Below are 19645 nucleotides of genomic sequence, written 5' to 3'. Positions count from 1 at the left end.
TTATCAATAGCCCAATTTCCAAAGACACAGAACTCAGTTCCTCAAGCCCTAATGTCACCCTCCCCTCCATAAAAAACTGAAGGAGGCGGAGGTAGAAGGAAAAGTAAATAAAGTTAAATTTCTTCTAAACCTAAATCTCATTAACAAGGATGCTTGATAGCAGGAATGTAACATTCCACCAGGAGACTCCCAATTGTCTTTACTTGATAGTAACCAGGCCTTCAATATCCTGATAGTATTCTTTGCCCCAATAGCCCTTCTGAACACCCCTTTGTCCTCACCTACCCAACTCCTGTGTATATAACCAGCCACTCTTCACAACCCGGGGCAGCAGCTCTTCCTGCCACAGGTCCTATACCCGTGCTTTAATAAACCACCAATTTGCACCAAAGATGTCTCAAGAATCCTTTCTTTAGTCGTCAGCTCCGAACCTCACCCCACCGAAACTGACTTAGGTTCTGGGACTTCATCAGATAGCACAAGGGGTTGCTGATGTTTACAACAAAGGACTTAATATAGGAGCTATGCACTCCCGGGTGAATGAAGAGCCTCGGGGAATCTGGAATTTTTTTGGCCCACATGATGTGTGAGACTGAGATTCTAAAAAATGTAAATATCTCAAATTAAACAGTTATCTAGTTTCCTGGAGGAAACGGAGAACAAGACGCTGCTGTCATATGAAGGACAAAAGTCTACAGGTCCTGGAAGGCACACGATTATTTCTACTATAATTACTTAATATAAAATTTTATTCAAGAGTGGCCAGATTATCTAAACCTTTTATGCTATTATTATGAATTTTGTTGGATGTGCACAGGCGTCTTAAAAAAGCGACAAGGTACAGAGCACTTGCTGACTGACTTAGGGAAAACAAACCAGGGTGGGGGGAGGGGGTGAGCCTGGCGGTGGGTATTAAGGAGTGCAGGGGCTTCATGCAGCTCTGGGTGTGGTGCGTAAACAATGAATCGTGGAATACTGAAAAAATAAATTAAAAAGTAAAATAAAGCAGATGTTCCATCCTGGAAATGCCCTTCTTGTGGCTTTGCCAGTTGTAAAGTCGGCATTTAGAGAGACGGACTTGGATGCCAAAGGCTACTGCCAGTAAGCAGTCTACGAATGCCTTAGCCTCGCGCGTGCCTTCTACCATGACATCACGTTCCCACTGCCCTTCTGGAAACGGTCACTGTGTTGACACTGTATTTACCTGTTTCACTTGGTAAAATCACTTGGCTTTGTGAGTCAGGCTCTTAGGACAGCCTTCAAGAGACGAAAACACAAGTTTCTCCTCTTCCTTTTATGATCTCTGAGGCTACCAGCCCTTCTCTGCCCTGAGATTCTGAAATGTGGAGCTCACGACTTAGGAAATCCTTCTTTATACACGCAAACATTAAAACTTTTTCTTTGTGTACTCTCAGGGTCTCTGCATAAAAGATCAAGTCTGTGGTTGAAGAAGCTATCTGCATTACTGACAACACCTCACGAGCCACAGTCTCTCTCTGACTGTATGTAATTCCCACGACCACCTTCTGTGTTCCTTCTTTGAGAGATCCTCACTGGATGACAGTGAGGTCTTTCCAGCTCCTACAACGCTCTATTCGCCTCTTACCTTCTAGTTTCCTCCACAGCACTTAACACCGACACCCTATGTAGTTTTCCAGCTTATGTGGTTAGAGACTGACTCCTCCACTAGCAGATGAGTTTCACGAAAGCAAGGATTGCTGTCGGTTTTTCTGGACTGCTGTCTCCCCAGTGTCTACCACAGAACTGGGCACGAGCAGTTCTCACAGTATTTGTAAAGGAACACATCCACAGCTGAGTAAGTTCCTACTGTCAGACTGTGCCAAGGCAGCACGCAAATGCAGAGCAAACGGAACAGAGAAATACCAAAAAGCTTTTCTCCTTTTGCTATTTATACAGCAGGGATTTGCGAAGCCAAAAGGAGAGAAATGGGCTGAATAACTGCATATACTTATAAGCATATAGGTGAAATCATCCACATTTTCTCAAGAACTGCTCTTTTTACAGTTGGTAGGGATTCAAATTGTACTTTCCAGTGGTTTCTGGAAAGTAGAACAAGTTATATGTGAAAATCAGAAGAGTTTATTTGGAAATGAATGGGAATGGTTTGTTTCTAGCTTCGCTAACTGTCCGCAAGGTGATAATGACGGGATGCTTATTTTCTACTCAGTGTGTTACCAGAAAACATATAAGACTTCAGCACGCACTTCCAATGCTTTCTGGCATTCTTCTGCCAAATAAAAATAAGACAATGACCATCTTCTCATGATTACTTTATGTTCCATATAACACCGAGCATTATGTAATCTAACACACTAAAAAATAGTTTTTTGGGGCGCCTGGGTGGCTCAGTGGGTTAAGCCTCTGCCTTCAGCTCAGGTCATGATCTAAGGGTCCTGGGATCGAGCCCCCGCATTGGGCTTTCTGCTCAGCAGGGAGCCTGCTTCCCCGCCCCCTCTGCCTGCCTCTCTGCCTACTTGTGACCTCTCCCTCTCTGTGTCAAATAAATAAATAAAATCTTAAAAAAAAATAATAGTTTTTCTTGGGTTATAATTGCTCCACCATTTTTGTGACTTATGTCTGTTTTCACACAATCTTCTCTGCACTGCTCCGTCTCATGTGCTTTTGTGTAGCTCCCCACATCGCGGAATTACAACTGATGTGTAGCCTTTTCTCTGTCTCTGAAGTGATGGGGCTTTCATTTTCAAGGCATTTGAACAGATTCCGTTCATGTTCTTTTCCTCTTTTTCTGAAAAAGATTTTACTTATTTATTTGAGATCGAGCAAGAGAGAGAGCTCACTCGCACGCGCGGATGGGGGTGGGCAGAAGAGTGAGGGAGACGGAGAGAAGCAGAGTCCCCCTGAGCACAGAGCCTGATGCGGGGCTCAGTCCCACAACTGAGATCACGACCTGAGCCGAAACCAAGAGTCAGTGGCTCCACCGACGGAGCCCCCCAGGTGCCCCTCCTTTTTCCTAAGCTCGTGTTTTCATCAAAGTGACATGCGCACTTACCACACATCCTTCCTTTCCCCCAGCCCCCAACAGCCAGTATCATGACATCATAATTTTAGGCAGATCCTTTCTTGGCATTTGTGTTATTCTGATCACAGCCATTCTTTTCATTGCCAAGCCCTGAAATAAACTGTGACTTCTTCTTCCCTGCACAACCTTTTCTAGGCTTATAATTATCCTGTGTGTTTGTGAAGATAGGCCAGGCTTGCTGTAGTAACAAGCCCCCCTCATATGAATGGGAAAAATGATAAAGAAGCTGGGCTGATTTTTTTTTTTTAAGATTTTATTTATTTATTTGACAGAAAGCGAGAGCGCACACAAGCAGGGGGAGCAGCAGAGGGAGAGGGAGAAGCAGGCTCCCTGCTGAGCAGAGAGCCCGATGCAGGACTCGATCCCAGTCTGGGATCATGATCTGAGCCAAAGGCAGAAGTTTAACCGACTGAGCCACCCAGGGTCCCCCCTAATATTTCTTGCAGTCTTGCATTGACACCAAAAGCCCCATGGCCAGAAATTGAGGCTGGATCACTTAGTTGCAGGATCTCTCAAGTTGGTACCTTACGTTTCTTCTTTGGGGCTGGTCAGATCCTTCAGAACAGAAATGGTTTCACCAATGTTTGAAGGTGGGGGGTATTGGCTGACGGCAGCGTTCTGGAAGCTGAGCAGGGGAGAGGGGAGAGAACTAGACTGTATTAGCATCGGACAAGCACGCATTCACTAAACGCCCTTATTTTTAATAAGGCAGCCTGACTTCAACTCTGCCTGGTTCTTCTAACTGAAGACTTAACTTTCCCAAGGATAAATTTCCAGTTTTTGCCAGTGTGGGGGGAGAGGATGTTACCTGGTGTGTGGGATGGTGGTAGGGATGTGAGAACCCAAACTTTCTTAACCAGACTGGCAATCAATGATTCTTATTTTCGCACTCTTACTTCCAGAAGTATCTGGAGTTTCAATGGAATATACTGGAATATACTGGGTTGGTTGTTAGCTTTTGTCCTTCCGTTGCTTAGAAGCCCGTTTTCTTGAATCTGCTAATTCACTGACCAGTCCTCCACCTGCTTTCCTGCTTCCAAAACTTTGGTGCTGTTGTCTCCTTACCTAACTCTCCTTGTCTGAGGGTTTATGGTTCCAAAATAAAGCTATCCTCATTTAGTGAGAGTTCAGGGAAAAAAGGCTAGAATGGATACAGGTGTTCAATTTGCCATCATTACCGGAAGCCACTTCTTTCTCTGCTGTAGTTGGTCCGTTCGTTACTTCTCCCTCTACTCACACACCCTTCACGTCCCAGCATCAAGGACCAGCCTCTTTGGGATCCATCCTTTGAAATGGGCCCTCGCCCGAGGTACGGAGGATGATGCCTCCCTTTGTTCTGCCGCTGGAACTGACTTTCATACTTATCAGCCCTTATTGCAAAAATTTGATTATTATCTTTCTAGCTACAACTCACGGAGAAAGACAACTGTTCCCCAGGCTGTGCTCTTCCTGTCTTCCTTTCCTGGCAGAACTCCCAAGTTTTGGGAGAGACTGTGTTCCCCAGCTCTCTTGCAGTCCGCTATGGTCATGTCATGAAATCCAGATTAATGGGACAGGAGAAGCAGTGTGTGCAGTCTGCCATCCAACCCCTTGGAGAAGCCATTTGCAGTTGGCCTCCTCCCCTTCCTTCCAGCTCACTGGGAAACAGTGACAAGAATCCTGGAAGCTGGTCCTGAGGCAAAGCCACCCTGATCGTCCACTTTATTACGGGAGGAGCAAAAAGCCCTGCAAAATTTAAGAAGCCAGATTCGGGCAGTCTCTTCGTTCCAGCACCATAGTCCGTACCGTCGAGGGACAGCATGGACCTTGAAAGTGAGACTATGGCTTACTGATTTTTTTTTTTTTTTTTTAAGATTTTTATTTATTTATTTGACAGAGAGAGGTTACAAGTAGGCAGAGAGGCAGGCAGAGAGAGAGAGGAGGAAGCAGGCTCCCTGCTGAGCAGAGAGCCCGATGCGGGACTCGATCCCAGGACCCTGAGATCATGACCTGAGCCGAAGGCAGCGGCTTAACCCACTGAGCCACCCAGGCGCCCTAGCTTACTGATTTTTAGAAAAAATTCTATTTATTCATTTGAGAGAGAGAGAGAGAGAGAATCTCAAGCTGACTCCTCCTGAGCGCAGAGCCCTATGCGGGGCTTGATCCCATGACCCAAGATCTTGACCTAAGCTGTAACCAAGAGTGGGACACTTAACTGACGGAGCCACCCAGACACCCCCTCCTCCTACTTATGTTTCTATTTGTTATTAGATCTAGTACTGGACAAACAGTTAAGCTGACTCAGTGCCTGGATTTCCACAAGGAAATCATCCTGGTTGATTTTATTTCTCTAGGACAAAAGGGGACAGGGCTGAAGGACTGGAAAGCTACTCTGTGGCACTTATGAAATCAGAGGTCACCTGGGCCAGCATTTGCTGGTAGCTAGCTCTGGGCGGGACCCGAAGCCTCTCCTTGTCTAACGAGGGGGGACACGTCATACAGGCTTGTCCACAGCAGCGACTGGGCTCGTTCCTGCCGCTGAGTGCAGCAGTGCAGCCAGGGAGCACTGCATGGGGGCGGGGGAAGGGTCCGTGCAGCCACAGCTGTCTGCTGCCAGTGATCAGTACTGCTGCTGTGTGCAAAGCTACTTCCCCCCTGTTTTCTGAACACAGCAGTAAAATTACGGTTCGGGTGGAGCCGGTAACTAACGCGGATACAGAGAAGATGGGGGTCAGGGGGAGGTGGCTGTGTGCCCACAAAGTACATCTCAGGACAGAAACTTCACAGCGTGCAGCAAAAGTCTTTTCCATCACGACAGGAGGCCTGGTGCAGCAGAAAGAGCTCGGAACACACAGTTAAGAGAACAGGGTCCTTGAGCAAACCACCCAGGAGCTATAACCTCTGGGGCAAGTTAAAGCCGTTCTGGACATTAACTGTATTATTAACAACTGAGTCTGCTGTTAGCAGATCCCCTGTCTGTTCTCTCCCGGTCCTGTGGTTACAGTTATTTATGGGGTAAAATGGCCAGTATGCTGACCACAGTGTGGCTGACCCCTGCAGCACTTTTTTTTTTTTTTTTAAAGATTTTATTTATTTATTTGAGAGAGAGAGAGAACATGACCAGGGGGAGCAGAGGGAGAACCAGACTCCCTGCTGAATGTGGAGCCTGATGCGGGGCTCGATCCCAGAACTCTGAGATAATGACCTGAACTGGAGTCAGGTGAATAACCAGCTGAGCCCCTAGGGGCCCCTCTGTGCCTTCTTTCACGTGTCTGTCCCTCGGCTCCCTTCCTCACTAATTTTCTTTGCTGCCAATTGTTGTCTGCTATATAGCAAACAGCATCTTCTCTCTCACTTGTAATTCCTCTTTCCACAGTCTATCCATCTATTCTAGCAAATCGGTCTTCAGTTTCACCTCCTATCTGTGTCATTGACATTCGCTTTCCCACAGCCTTCCTACGGTAGCTCTTTCGTACCTAAACAATCTGAAATTAAGAAGTTTCATCCATTTGCTCCTTTACCTTTCTTCCAGTTTCTCTAGTGATTACCACTGGGAGGTTCTGTGTTTAAAACATTTGCCGAAGGTCCCATGTGATCTGAGTGAAAGTGTGACAAAGGGCTAGAAGTCAGGAAGATCACCTCTTATTTTTGACTGAGGGGACACAAACCAAGGGATTCTGAAGGGATACTGGATTTCTCCTAAAACATCAAGAGTTTTAAAGGGGAAATCGGATGACATCATACCCAGGAGCAGCAGCAAAAAGGGACATGGAGAATCACATGAAAAAAGAAACTGGGAGAGATTCTCAATATATTCCTAAAATTTAAGGAATTGCCCATACTTTTTTTTTTTTTCTTTTTTTGAAGTGTTGTCTCCTGAAGTGCTCCAGCTACCTGCTGACCTACCAGTTCCTAAACTGCTCCGTGTAGAGGCGCCTGGGTGCTCAGTCGATTAAGTGTCTGCCTTCAGCTCAGGCCATAAGTTCGGGGTCCTGGGATCGAGTCCCACCTCGGGCTCCCTGCTCAGTGGGGAGCCTGATTCTCCCTCTGCCCGCCACCCCCCACTCCTGGTGCTTGCTTTCTCCCTTTCCCTCTGACAAACAAATAAAAATCTTTAAAAAAAATAAAATAAAATAAAACGCCCTGTGTAAAAGGACTCTGGGTTAGGGAAACACCACATCTACCTTGGGGATTCACAATATATATTACTATATCCGTAGATTAGAAACTGAGGAATCCTGCAACAGCCCAACATTTCCCATATTATTTGATCAAGGAAGCCTCTTCTCAAATTACACCTATTAACATCACTCTGCAAAATGCTACATTGAAGGAAAACAAAAGGCAATATCTAGTATTTATGAAATTATAATCTTTTCTTCATCACGCCAGTAAGTTCTTAATATCACCTAACTCCTGTCTGGAGTATGCTTTCTCAATCGTTTCTCAGGGAGGGTGCAGTTTGGGTCCCACACCATTCTCTTGTATTTCTGATGCAGGAATCTGTTATTAAGGTTGTCCCTAAGCCTTGCGTGAGGCTGTAGGCCAGTAAGTCCTACGAAAAGGAAATATACTTACAAAGACTTAAAAATCAGAAGGAAAACCACTTTTAACATTCTTAGTACAGCAAGATAATTTAAAAAGAAACCATACCCAATCATATAAAAATTAGAAAAAAAATATTAATAAGGCTCCTGGCTGGCCACGTTGAAAGGGTGTGCAGCTCTTGATCTCAGGGGCCATGAGTTCAAGCCCCACATTGGGTGTGGAGATAACTAAAAAATAAATAAATGAATTAAAAAAAAAAAACAGGCATAGAGAAAGATCACATTTTGCCAAGAAAAGTCACTGGTGACCTTCTGAGCATGGCTCTGCCAAGACATTTCGCACATGACTTCCAACTCACTCACCACATAAGTAACATGGAAGCAAGCCTAAGAGGAGTCTCAGCTCCTTTGCTGGTACAGCCACTCTGGAAAACAACATGGAGGTTCCTCAAGAAGTTGAAAATAGAGCTACCCTATGACCCAGCAATCGCACTACTGGGTATTTACCGCAAAGATGCAAATGTAGTGATCCGAAGAGGCACGTGCACCAAAATGTTATTAGCAGCAATGTCCACAATATCCAAACTATGGAAAGAACCTAGATGTCCATCAACACATGAATGGATAAAGAAGATGTGGTGTATATATATACAATGGAATACTATGCAGCCATCAAAAAACCCCAAAAGCTTGCCATTTGCAATGATGTGGATGGAACTAGAGGGTATTATGCTAAGTGAAATAAGTCAATCAGAGAAAGACAATCATCATTCAATCTCACTGATAGGTGGTATTTAAGAAACAAGGCAAAGGATCCTAGGGTAAGGAAGGAAAAAATGAAACACGACGAAACCAGAGAGGGAGACAAACCTTAAGAGAGTCTTGGTCTCAGGAAACAAACTGAGAGTTGTGGAGTGGAGGGAGGTGGGAGGAATGGGGTAGCGGGGTGAAGGACATTGGGGAGGGTATGTGCTATGGTGAGTGCTGTGAATTGTGTAAGACTGATGAATCCCAGACCTGTACCGCTGAAACAAATAATACATTACATGTTAATAAAAAATAATAATAAAATAAAATAAATAAAATATTTATTTATTTTGTTGGCACTGAGTTATTTTGATGGCTTTTTTATACCCTGGCTATTGATACCAGCTGATGGTCTTAAAGACTTGCCGCCAGTAAAGCAGTTATTGGACTTAGCAAGTTGTTCCTAAATCGCTACCATAGGAAGAAAAACAGCAAAACTTTACTACATTTTAGAATGTTCAAGAGAACACTGTTAAGATTTTAAGCCAAACTAAAATAATATGTGAGTTAGCCATCAATGTTTGCTTACTCACTCTTATATACAGAATGGCTCACCTGTATTTCGAAACTCTTTTACAGCTTAAACTAGAAATACACTTACAAATTTAGAACATACTTTGACCTTTGCTTCATGTTTTTCTGGGACTCTTGAAGATTAGACCAGTATTTTATTACATAGTAATAGTACATTTATTACGTTCCTTTCAGAAAATAGTGATTTTTACCCTAATGAGATGTTTCGTGATAAGCCAGGTAGAGTGTGTGGGGTAGAAATTTTCATTTACTTTTATTTTAAGTTTTTTTTTTTTTAAAGATATATTTATTTGAGAGTGGGAGTGAGCATAAGTGCCGGGCTGGGCAAAGGGAGGGGGAGGGGCGGGAGGAGGGGGAGGGGCAGAGGGAGAAGCAGGATCCCTGCTAAGCAGAGAGCCCGTGCAGGGCCCCATCCCAGGATCCCCAGGATCCTGACCTGAGCCATCCAGGCACCCCTACAGCACAAATAATTTAAACCAAGACATTATTTTATCTGATGACTCAACACAAATAGAGCATTGCTTTTACTGTTTCTAAAAACCTGGACCGACAGGAGACTGTGCTGACTGTGGCACTTAATTGCGGACAACTTCCGCTCTGTGGCACATGCCGTTATGAACCCATGGATCCAGGACTGGAAAATCTTGTTCTCTTGAAGACTACGAACTGCAATCAAGAGGGAAGGAATCAAAACCAAAACGAAGCAATTTAGTTTGAGCATTCAAAACTTTCTCTTAAGGGGCGCCTGGGTGGCTCCGTGGGTTAAGCCTCTGCCTTCCGCTCAGGTCACGATCTCAGGGTCCTGGGATGGGCCCTGCATCGGGCTCTCTGCTCAGCGGGGAGCCTGCTCCACCCTCACCCCCACGCCCGCCTGCCTCTCTACCTACTTGTGATCTCTGTCGAATAAATTAATAAAACCTTAAAAAAAATTAAAAAACAAAGAACCTAAGTTAAGCCACTTTAATTTTTTATCTTTTTACAATTTAAATTCAAGAATTAACATATCATGTATTATTGGTTTCAGAGGCAAATTAAGCCACATTTAAACATTATTCACATGCGTATTTTGAGGGGAGGGAGGCAGCAGAGACATAAGGGAGCCAGCGGGACGGAGAAAATGAAAATGAAATGCGAGCAAGAGACACTCTGCAGTGAGAAGGAAGGAGAAAGAGGGTGGGAGGAAGGGGGAGAGGGACAGACGGGAGAGGGTAGCGGGAAAATAAGCCGCTGAAGGAGAGGTAGGACACAACAGGAAGAGAAAGATCCAGAGAAGAGGCGCTATAGAAAAAGAGACGATAAGGCACATGGAGGGCGGGGCGAGGCTCAGAACGTTCCCGCAGATGCTGGGGGCCAGTGGAGGGCAGGGCTATCCCTCAGCAGCACTGGCTACTTAACGCCCTTTGCTAATTTGCTGGTAAAGGAACAACAGAAGGTCCGCCATCGCTCTACACCTCAGAAGTTCAGGGGTTCTGCTCCAAGGATGTGACCACAGGAGCTCATCCGTGGAGCCTCTCTGGGGTTACACTCCTTCCAGCATGGGTTAGCGTAAATTTTTATATTTTAAAAAATAAAATTTGAGACATGATGGTTTAATCAAAGTTAAACGGGCTTCTTTGCTGCATGACTTCTGGGAGCCTTTGATATCAGTTTCTAAGAGAGTGATACATGGAGTTCAGGGATTCCCAAATTTACCTGGGCACAGAATTCCTTGTTAAAAAAGAATCACAAGGGATAACAGTTCAGCAGGACACACTCTGAGAAGCACTCTACCAGGAACATCCTATTCTCTTTATAGCAAGCTTTTTTTTTTTTTTTTTTAAAGATTTTATTTATTTATTTGACAGAGATCACAAGTAGGCAGAGAGGCAGGCAGAGAGAGGAGGAAGCAGACTCCCTGCTGAGCAGAGAGCCTGATTCGGGGCTTGATCCCACGACTCTGGGATCATGACCTGAGCTAAAGGCAGAGGCTTTAACACACTGAGCCATCCAGGTGCCCCTATAGCTAGCTTTATAATCACTCGCTGTAACCATAACACCCCAAAGATCAGACAACAAGAAATAAAAAGCAAAATCTGGATTGAAGCTGTGAAATCTCCTATCCCTACAAGCCAACGTAGCTATTTCTTTATCTCATTTTATCTTCATATTGCTTTAAGCGCTTTCCATGTGAAGTTCAACATTTTTATCCTTATAGTTGATGCTTTCCACACCTAGCACCTTCTAATATTTATCTTTATTAAAACTGTGTTATAGGATAGTCTTGCCTCCTTTCCTGCTAAACTTTGTCCACTGTGATGATTAAAATTTGAAAGTGGTGTTTGCTAGTTTCCCTGCAAAATCCACAATGCCAGACCCACCTTCCCTTCTTCAAGGGCACATACGTGGTGGCTCAGCCTAACTGTGGTCTTGGAACTAACTTCTTCTCAGCGAACTTAGAGCTGAAGTGATCTGTCCCACAGCGGTCTCACTTGCTTAAGAGGAACATTGCTGGGACACCTGGGTGGCTGGCCTACTTGCTGGAGCGTGCAACTCTTGACCGTGGGGTTGTGAATTCAAGCCCCATATTAGGCATGGAGCCTACTTAAAAAAAAAAAAAAAAAAAAGGAACATTGTTTGATTTAACGTTTTGGTTTTTTTCCCCTGTCCCTCATGCCGGAACACAGTGTTCACAAAGAAGATAATATCTTAGGGCTGGCAGAAAATTCAAAAGAATGGTACCCAAATGATGGCTCAGAGCAGAGTCCCTCCACCAACACAGACCAGTTACCTTGAGAAATACATTTTCATCTTTAACGAAGGGACTGTAATTTTGACTCTCCTTAATACAGGAATTTGACTTATTGTCATTAACACAGTGTCAATAAGAATATTACAATTTATGGTACACTCACATATATTATTTTTGTAAGCCCATTTTTGCTTTGATCTTTTGTTCATTCTTATTTTTTGCAAGTAATTATGTCTTCTAGCATGTGTTAATCTAAACATTGAAAATTAAGGCTTTATGTGTCGATTATATCTCAAGCTAGGGGGAAGAAAACTAAGGCTAAGTATGGCAATAAATATCAGCTCATTATTTTGTTCTTTTTCTTAACGCTTTCAAGCTACACCCTGAGTTATCTAAAGAAGATTCCTTTTTGGGGTGCCTGAGTGGCTCAGTGGGTTAAAGCCTCTGCTTTTGGCTCAGGTTATGGTCTTGGGGTCCTGGGATCGAGCCCTGCATCAGGCTCTCTGCTTAGCGGGGAGCCTGCGGAATTCCCCATCTCTCTCTGCCTGCCTCTCTGCCTACTTGTGATGTCTCTGCCTAATAAATAAACAAAATCTTAAAAAAAAAAAGATTCCTTTTTGCTAATTTGTAGCCAATCAATAATAAACCTTCAAATATAAAATTTCCCATGAAATTCCTAATGATATGAAATGGCTAATATCTTCAGGAACTCTAGTACCTTGCTATGAAATAAAATGTGTAGGATATTTACTATTCAAAATGTATCTGTGTTCTTAGATAAAGATACAGAATGATTTAACAATAGTTGTTTTATATGGTGAAATATTCTGCTTAACAGAAAATCAAGTATTTGGAGGTAGCTACTGAAATACCTATGTATTTATGAATATATTTTTGGTAAAGAGCCAGACAAAACAAAGCATGACTCATTGTCAGTAAACATTCCCTAAATGTCCTTGTATTATTATGGGAGAGGTACTCTGGTTTTAATAATGTATATACAACGAATTACTATTTACATGTGCTCAAAGACATTAAAAACAATGATCTATTTAGCAGAAAGCACTTTAAACTCTAACAAATTAATTATCCTTAACTATCTTGTCAATAAGTTGAGGGGCAACTTTTAAGGAAATGATTAAATACAATAAGATTTTACTACTTATGATTCTTGTAGTTGCAACTCACTAGTTTTTAGGAGTTTAAGGCATAAAGAATATGTTTTTATTATATTCATTTCAGAGCGTAAAGCAAGAGCTATTAGTAAACGCTTTTTTTTGGGACCACAAAATATCTAAAGTTTCATCTCTGACGGAGATGCCAAGGACAGGAATTTGCAATCAGTCTTAAAAGTAAAACTGGAGGACGCCTCGGTACCTCAGTGGGTTAAGCCTCTGCCTTCAGCTTGGGTCTTGACCTCAGGGTCCTGGGATACAGTCCCCCATGGGACTCCCTGCTCGGTGGGGAGTCTGCTTTTCCTTCTCCGACTCCCTCTGCTTGTGTTCCCCCTCCCGTTTTCTGTCAAATAAATAAATAAAAATCTTAAAAACAAATGGTAAAACTGGAAGGAATCTTAAGAGATCGTAATGACCCCATTTTACAGATGAGGAATCAGATGTCTGAAACCTTATTTTAACTAAAAAAAGGATTCCCAATCTCATCTAGTCAATTTTTAATATGGCTGAATAAATTGTTTTAATGTTAAAAAAAAAAAAAAAAAGAAAAGATTCCCCAAAGGGTAAAACAAAATTCTTCATGGAACTCTAATTAAACAGGAAGCTTTAATATCTCTCTGCAAGGCTGGTGTTATCATCTTTCCACTTCATACACAGGAGAAAACTAAGATCTGAGCGAGCTAAGCAGTTGGTTCACTTATCATCTGTCTGAATCAGCATGTAGCTGGGAATGGAAGCCAGAACTTTAAAAGTTGGTACATCCTCTATCACAGAAGAGGCCGATCTCCTTGGAAAGGGACCAGCTGGGGCTGGTGAGGGGAAGCCACGTTTGGGAAGTCCCCTCATGGACTCCTGCGTTTCACAAGCCGAGTACTTGCTAAAGATTGCAAAATGCTTGCTTAAGTGAGTTACAGGTGACAGTGCAATCTTAAAAAAAAAACAACAAAAACAAAAAAGCCACAATCCAAAACATTACAGTGTATCAAATTTCCTACCTTTCTCTAAAAAAAAAAGAGTGTCCTCAACTCCTAGAACTTAAAAATATGCTTTATTAGGCGGTTCAGCCTTAAATATCCAGGAAATGCGAACAAATCACATTTAATTTTTATTTGCGTAACCTGAGTTGTCTTTGCAAAATCGTTCCTTCAGGGTCTCGGTGAACATTGGAATGAGACTCTTCATTTGGAGCCCTCTTTCTCTATTCAGATCGCATTTTCTGACGTATTAGCACCCTGGAACGTTAGGCACCCCTTATCAATCCCCTACAGGAAAAGTTCGTGACAAAATCTCAGTGTGTCTCTCTCCTCTCCACTAAACCACCAACGATGACCAACTTCTAAAGACAACTGAGCCCTAACTAAACAAAACAAGGACCCCCCCACCCCCCTACCACCACCACGCTGTGCCTATGTCCCTGACGTTCCATCCAGCTGCCACCTAAGACACATTCCCACGGGTCACATGGCCCAGCATTTCTGATGACCGCATTCGGTGCCGCGAGGTGTTCCAACCATTACCGCATCCCCCTGCCTCTCTGTACCGTGCCCAGGGAGCTCGGGCAGGCTGGGCGGGAGCGGCGCTCGCCGTCGAGCCGGAGGGACCGATCAGCGACGTGGGAACCCCACTTTTGCAGTCCTCCCCCGGCCGCACAGAGCGGGGTGCAGATAGGGCGCTCGGAAGCGGGGGGCCGGGTCAGGGTGTGCGCAGCGAAGGGCGCCGAGTTTGGGGAGCAGGCGGCAGGGGAAGGGGTGCCGAAGACTTGGGGGTCCCAACATCCGCAGGGGCAGAGAGCACGGGGCAAGAGGGGGTCCGCGACTGGGGACCCCCCCCCCGGTTCGGGCGGGAAAGGAAGGGCGCAGGAAATGGGCGCCAAAGAAAGAAGTGAGAAATTGCGGAGGAGGAAGTCGTCCCTGGAAGAGGAGGGGCAAAGGGGAAGCGAGGATGGAGTGTTTGCACTTTCGAGAGCGAAGGGCCGGAGCCTCCTCCGAGCCGGGCGGGGGCGGTCCCCGGGGTGCCCCGGGGTCGCCGCGGCCCTACCTGAAGCGCTCCTGCCCCGCCGTGTCCCACAGCTGCAGCTTGATCCGCTTGCCGGGCTCGATCTCCAGCAGGCGGGAGAAGAAGTCCACGCCGACCGTGGGGTCGCAGGCGGGGGAGCGCAGCCCGGGGAAGCGGCCCTGCGTGAAGCGGTGCAGGAGGCACGACTTGCCCACCGTGGAGTCCCCGATCACGATGAGGCGGAACTGGTAGATCCAGATGGTCTCCATCGCTCACGTGCCCCCGCAGGGTCGGGGGCAGCCCCACCCGCCCGGCCGCCGCGGGGCAAGTTTGGCGGCGGGAACTGTCCCTTCAGCACCGCCCGGGCGTCCGCCCGCCGGCTTCCAGCATATTCCTGCGACTGCGGCCGCCGCCTGGTCCCCGCCCTCTCTGGAGGGAGGGGCGGGACCCGGCCCGGCCGGGGGCGGGGCCTCGGGCCAGGGGGCGGGGCGGGGGCCGCGGCGCAGTGGGGCGGGGAGGGAGGACCTCCCGGGCCGGCTGCGCGCGACTCCCGCCGCCGCCCTCGGTAAATCTTTCTCCCACGACGCTCACTGGGCGCCGCCGGGCGGGTGGGTGTGGCGAGAGGACGTGACGGCAGCGGCCGCCAATGAAAATGAAGCAGGGGCTCCCCTCCGCCAGGGTCAGCCAATGAAAAGTGATAATCGTTTTCTTGCGGGGGAGAGGGGGCGGGCTTGTCGGAGTCGGTCGGGGTGGGCTCCTGAAAGGCGCGGAGGCCGAAACCGGGGTCGCGGCTGCTGCGCGTTCGTCCGTGGACGGGAGCGGCCCTGGGAGCTCTGCGCCTTCCCGGACTGCTGCGGGTTTCCAGCGGACGGCGTCCTGCAGTGTAGCCTTGCTCAGCGCCGCCTCCAACGCGCTCCAGGTGAAGGAGCGAAGAGCAGAATCGAAATGAATGTGCAGAGCGAGTTCTGGAGGCTTCCCGCGGGCGCTTCGGCCGTGGCTCCTGCCGCCCCCGGGTACCTGCCTCGCTGCTTTCAGAGCCGCGGAGGAGCGAGAAGAATGCCGGGGATCACGCCGTCCTCTGGGGGCCTTCCATCCCGGAGGGCAGGATGGGTAGAGTTACATGGTGAGATGCTCGCGGAAGCGACGGTTCTTCTGGGTCTCCGTTCTGGGAGTCGGAAGACCGCCAAGGGGCGTCCGCCTCGCCGAGTCAGGTCCGGGAGCCGGATGCGGAGCACACCTGAATTCCGATGCGATCTCGCCGGTCCTTCGTGCGCTTCTGAGAACGCGGCAGTAGTGCATTCAGGGTCTGGCGTTTAAAACTTACAACAGTTTTAAAGTGTTTTTGCCAAAATAAGAGTTTTTGACAATTCCACTTTTTTCTGCCTACATCCAAACCAGCACTATTGTTATTCATCCTTAACTTCCTCTCTTGTTTTGGAGACAAAAAAGTCGCTTTCAATATCGCATTTAATCCCCTGTCACCCAGAGGACTTTGCACTTTTTTCCTATAGTTGATCTTTTGTCATGCTATTCGTAGCTCTGATCTCTCCAATCGCTTGGACTCCTCAGCCTGTAAACACGGTCAAGCAGCCACAATCCTAAAGCCAGACAAGGCTGCTCTACCTTATGCTTCTTTAGATTTTTGTTTCCTCCATTATTCTCCTTTTCAGACTTTAGGAAAGAACCATCTGTAGTCATTTCTCACCAACCCAGTTAGTCTTCAACAGCCTTCTCCATACCTGATAAAATTGCTTTAAAAAAATTTTTTTTAATTTTTTTTTTTTTTAAATTTAACAGACAGAGATCACAAGTAGGCGGAGAGGCAGGCAGAGAGAGAGGGGGAAGCAGGCTCCCCACTGAGCAGAGAGCCTGACGCGGGGCTCGATCCCAGGACCCTGGGATCATGACCTGAGCCGAAAGCAGAGGCTTAACCCACTGAGCCACCCAGGCGCCCCCCCCCCCCTTTTTTTTAAAGTAATCTACATCCAACCTGAGGCTTGAACTCAGAGCCTGGAGAGGAGTCCCAGGCTCCAATGACTGAGCCAGCCAGGTGCCCTCTGAAACTGCTTTTGATAGGTTGTCAGGGACTTTCTATCAAATCTGCCTCCATCCCCTCATCTATCTTTACTTGTCATTCTTCTTCACCTCCCTCTGGCTTTTGTTGATTCTAATCTTTTGTTAAAAGCTGACTGGGGGGACAACTGGGTACTCAGTTGGTTAAGTGTCTGTCTTCAGCTCAGGTCATGATCCCCAGGTCAAGTCCCACATCGGGCTCCTTGCTTATGGGAAAGCCTGCTTCTCCCTCTGCCTGCTACTCCCCCTGCTTGTGCTCTCTCTGACAAATAAATAAATAAACTAAAAAATTTTAAGGGGCGCCTGGGTGGCTCAATGGGTTAAGCTTCTGCCTTCGGCTCAGGTCATGATCTCAGGACCCTGGGATTGAGCCCCACGTCAGACTTTCTGCTTGGCAGGGAGCCTGCTTCCCCCTCTCTCTGCCTGTCTTTCTGCCTACTTGTGATCTCTCTCTCTCTGTCAAATAAATAAAATCTTAAAAAAAAAAAAAAAAAAGCCAATTGGGTGACCCATCATTCTATCCAGAGTTCTCTTCTAGTCTCCAGGTAAGGATGGCCAGGTGATAGAATTCTGACCAATGAGACTTAAGTAGGGCTTTTGGTCAAGTCTTACTTTTCTGATAAGGGTCCAGCAGCCATACTGGCCTTCATTCTTTCTCTTTTGCTTTTCCTGCCTATGAAGAAGGTTTAACAATCATCTTGTAACTGTAGCGATGAAGGCTAGATGCTAATGATGGTGGTAGAAGAGAGAGGAAGAGTTTGAGTTCTTCATGGAATCGAGGATCTGTTGTACCAGCTCTGAACATCTTGTTGTTTGACACAAATAAGTCAGTCCCTTTTTAAGCCCCTGAGGGTTGGATTTTCTGTAAGGATAACCTGCAAACTATTATTTCTTGGCTTTTACAAAAGCGTTCTCTACTAGTCTTCTGTATTTTAAAACCTTATTTACTGACTCCTCTTTTTGTCATCTGTTGCTTAAATATTAATGTTCCTAAGATACCCATTTTGTCTCTCTTTACCCTCTCCTCCTGTTTTCCATTACTTTGAGCTGCTTCTGATGACATCATCAACTCCAGTGACTCCAGTTCCTCCCTTACCCAAACCATGTGTCCTCCCCTCAACCCCTGCTCTGTCTTCCAACGACCTTTCACCTTAGGTCTGTGTTGGTTAGGATTCTCTGAAACAATCTCCAGTTAGGATGATACAAAAAGACAAGTGTACTTATCATAAGGATACAGAGGTATTTTTACACAATCCACAGGCAGGAATGCAGATGGTGTCATAAAAGGATTGGAAGGAAAGGGAAAGCTGTAAGGAACACAGGCAACGTGGGTCTCTGTCTCTCTCCTATTTACTTCCTTCTAACATCTGCTTACTTCTTACCTCTCTGCAAACCAGCTTTGTCTCCTGCTTAGTCCATATGGAAACCTATAGTTGCTGCAAGCTCTGTGTTAGATATCTAGACACATACAGAGATCGATTTACATTTTTCTCCAGAGACAGTTTAATTGGCCCGGTTTGGAACAGGTGTTTATACCAAAGATATATGGCCAGTGAGATAGGAATATGTAGCAAGCCAATCCCTTTGGATGGGGTATACGGGCTATTAGTGGTTCTGGAGAAAGGATTGTTCAGTGGCTTCCCTTTGTGCCAAAAATATCTCTATAATGTTGAAAAGTGAAATCATCTATTTTTTAAAAGATTTTATTTAGTTGACACAGAAAGAGACAAGCAAGGGGAGCTGCAGGCAGAGGGAGAGGGAGAAGCAGACTTGGCACTGAGCAGGGACCCCAAAGCGGGGCTTGATCCCAGGACCCTGAGATCATGACTTGAGCTGAAGGCAGATGCTTAACTGACTAAGCCACCCAGGCATCCCTGAAATCATATTTCTTGCCACGTTCCCCCTCCCCATACTTTATAGGTGGGTTGGTGTGTTCAGTGGCTATTCTAGCTGCCTGGACAAGTAAGAGCTTATGTTGCCGAATCTGGGGGTAGGGGTCTGTGCCGTGGATAAAGAAGGGACAGAATTGGTCTAAAGACAGTAGAATGTAGAGCTAAGGATAATCTAATATGTAGCATCCTGGACAAAACTAAAATGGGGAAGAAAGTAGCAGGTTAAGTGAAGCCCCTTAAAGGGACTAGGTATATAGAGTGGAGCATAGCTACATGTCAACCAAATGGAAATTGGGGAAGCCAGTCCAAAGGAAGGTCTAAGTGGGAGTTCAGGAACATAGTTAGACACACCATTAGGCAGAGGAAGAGGCAAGGGGCTTTCTGTAAGGTCCCTGGCCTCAGGACAGATGTAACAAGGATCTAAGGTCTGAGGTAGTTTAGACACCACGTTCGGTTGGTTATGAAGCAATAGCATCTTCATCCCTTTTGGACTCTTTTGGCATTTTCAGCCAATCGTCAAATCTGGGTACTTTTACCTCAGCAATATCTTTCAGATTTGTGACCTTTTCTGAACTTTCCACTGTCATTGTCTTTGCTCAATATCTTATCACTTCAGGTCCTGCTCAATAACCTCTGTAGTAGTTTCCCGGGGGTGTTGTAACAAAGCGCCACCAGCCAAATGGCTTCCAGGAACAGAAATTTACTGTGTCAGAGGCTAGAAGTCCAGTGGGTTCCAGGCTTGATACCTTCTTCGGGCTGTGAGGGACAATCTGTTCCAGGCCCCTTTCCTAGCTCCCGGTGACTTGCTGGGCAATCTATGGCAATCCTTGGCATGTAAGAGGACCATTCCAGTC

The 19645-nt window shown here is 46.0% G+C and overlaps 1 protein-coding gene across 2 annotated transcripts in view; it reads right to left on the bottom strand.

Moving 5' to 3' along the window:
• The window catches only part of RAB39A (RAB39A, member RAS oncogene family), a 67462-nt gene that overhangs the window by 11384 nt on the left and 36433 nt on the right, over positions 1 to 19645 (bottom strand). Inside the window, exon 1 of one of the 2 annotated variants that reach the window (XM_032357060.1) lies at positions 14869 to 15241. The exons of the other annotated variant lie outside the window; for it this stretch is intronic. Coding sequence (XP_032212951.1) covers positions 14869 to 15095 — 227 coding nt within the window. The 5' untranslated portion in view covers positions 15096 to 15241. Of the gene's footprint in view, positions 1 to 14868; positions 15242 to 19645 lie in introns of those variants that run through there. 2 annotated transcript variants of the gene reach the window in all.

This window comes from Mustela erminea, chromosome 9 (genome assembly GCF_009829155.1).
Source record: "Mustela erminea isolate mMusErm1 chromosome 9, mMusErm1.Pri, whole genome shotgun sequence".
Classification (NCBI taxonomy): Eukaryota; Metazoa; Chordata; class Mammalia; order Carnivora; family Mustelidae; genus Mustela; species Mustela erminea.
The sequence above is the reverse complement of the archived record's forward strand: the minus strand, read 5'-3'. Positions and strand labels throughout refer to the sequence as shown.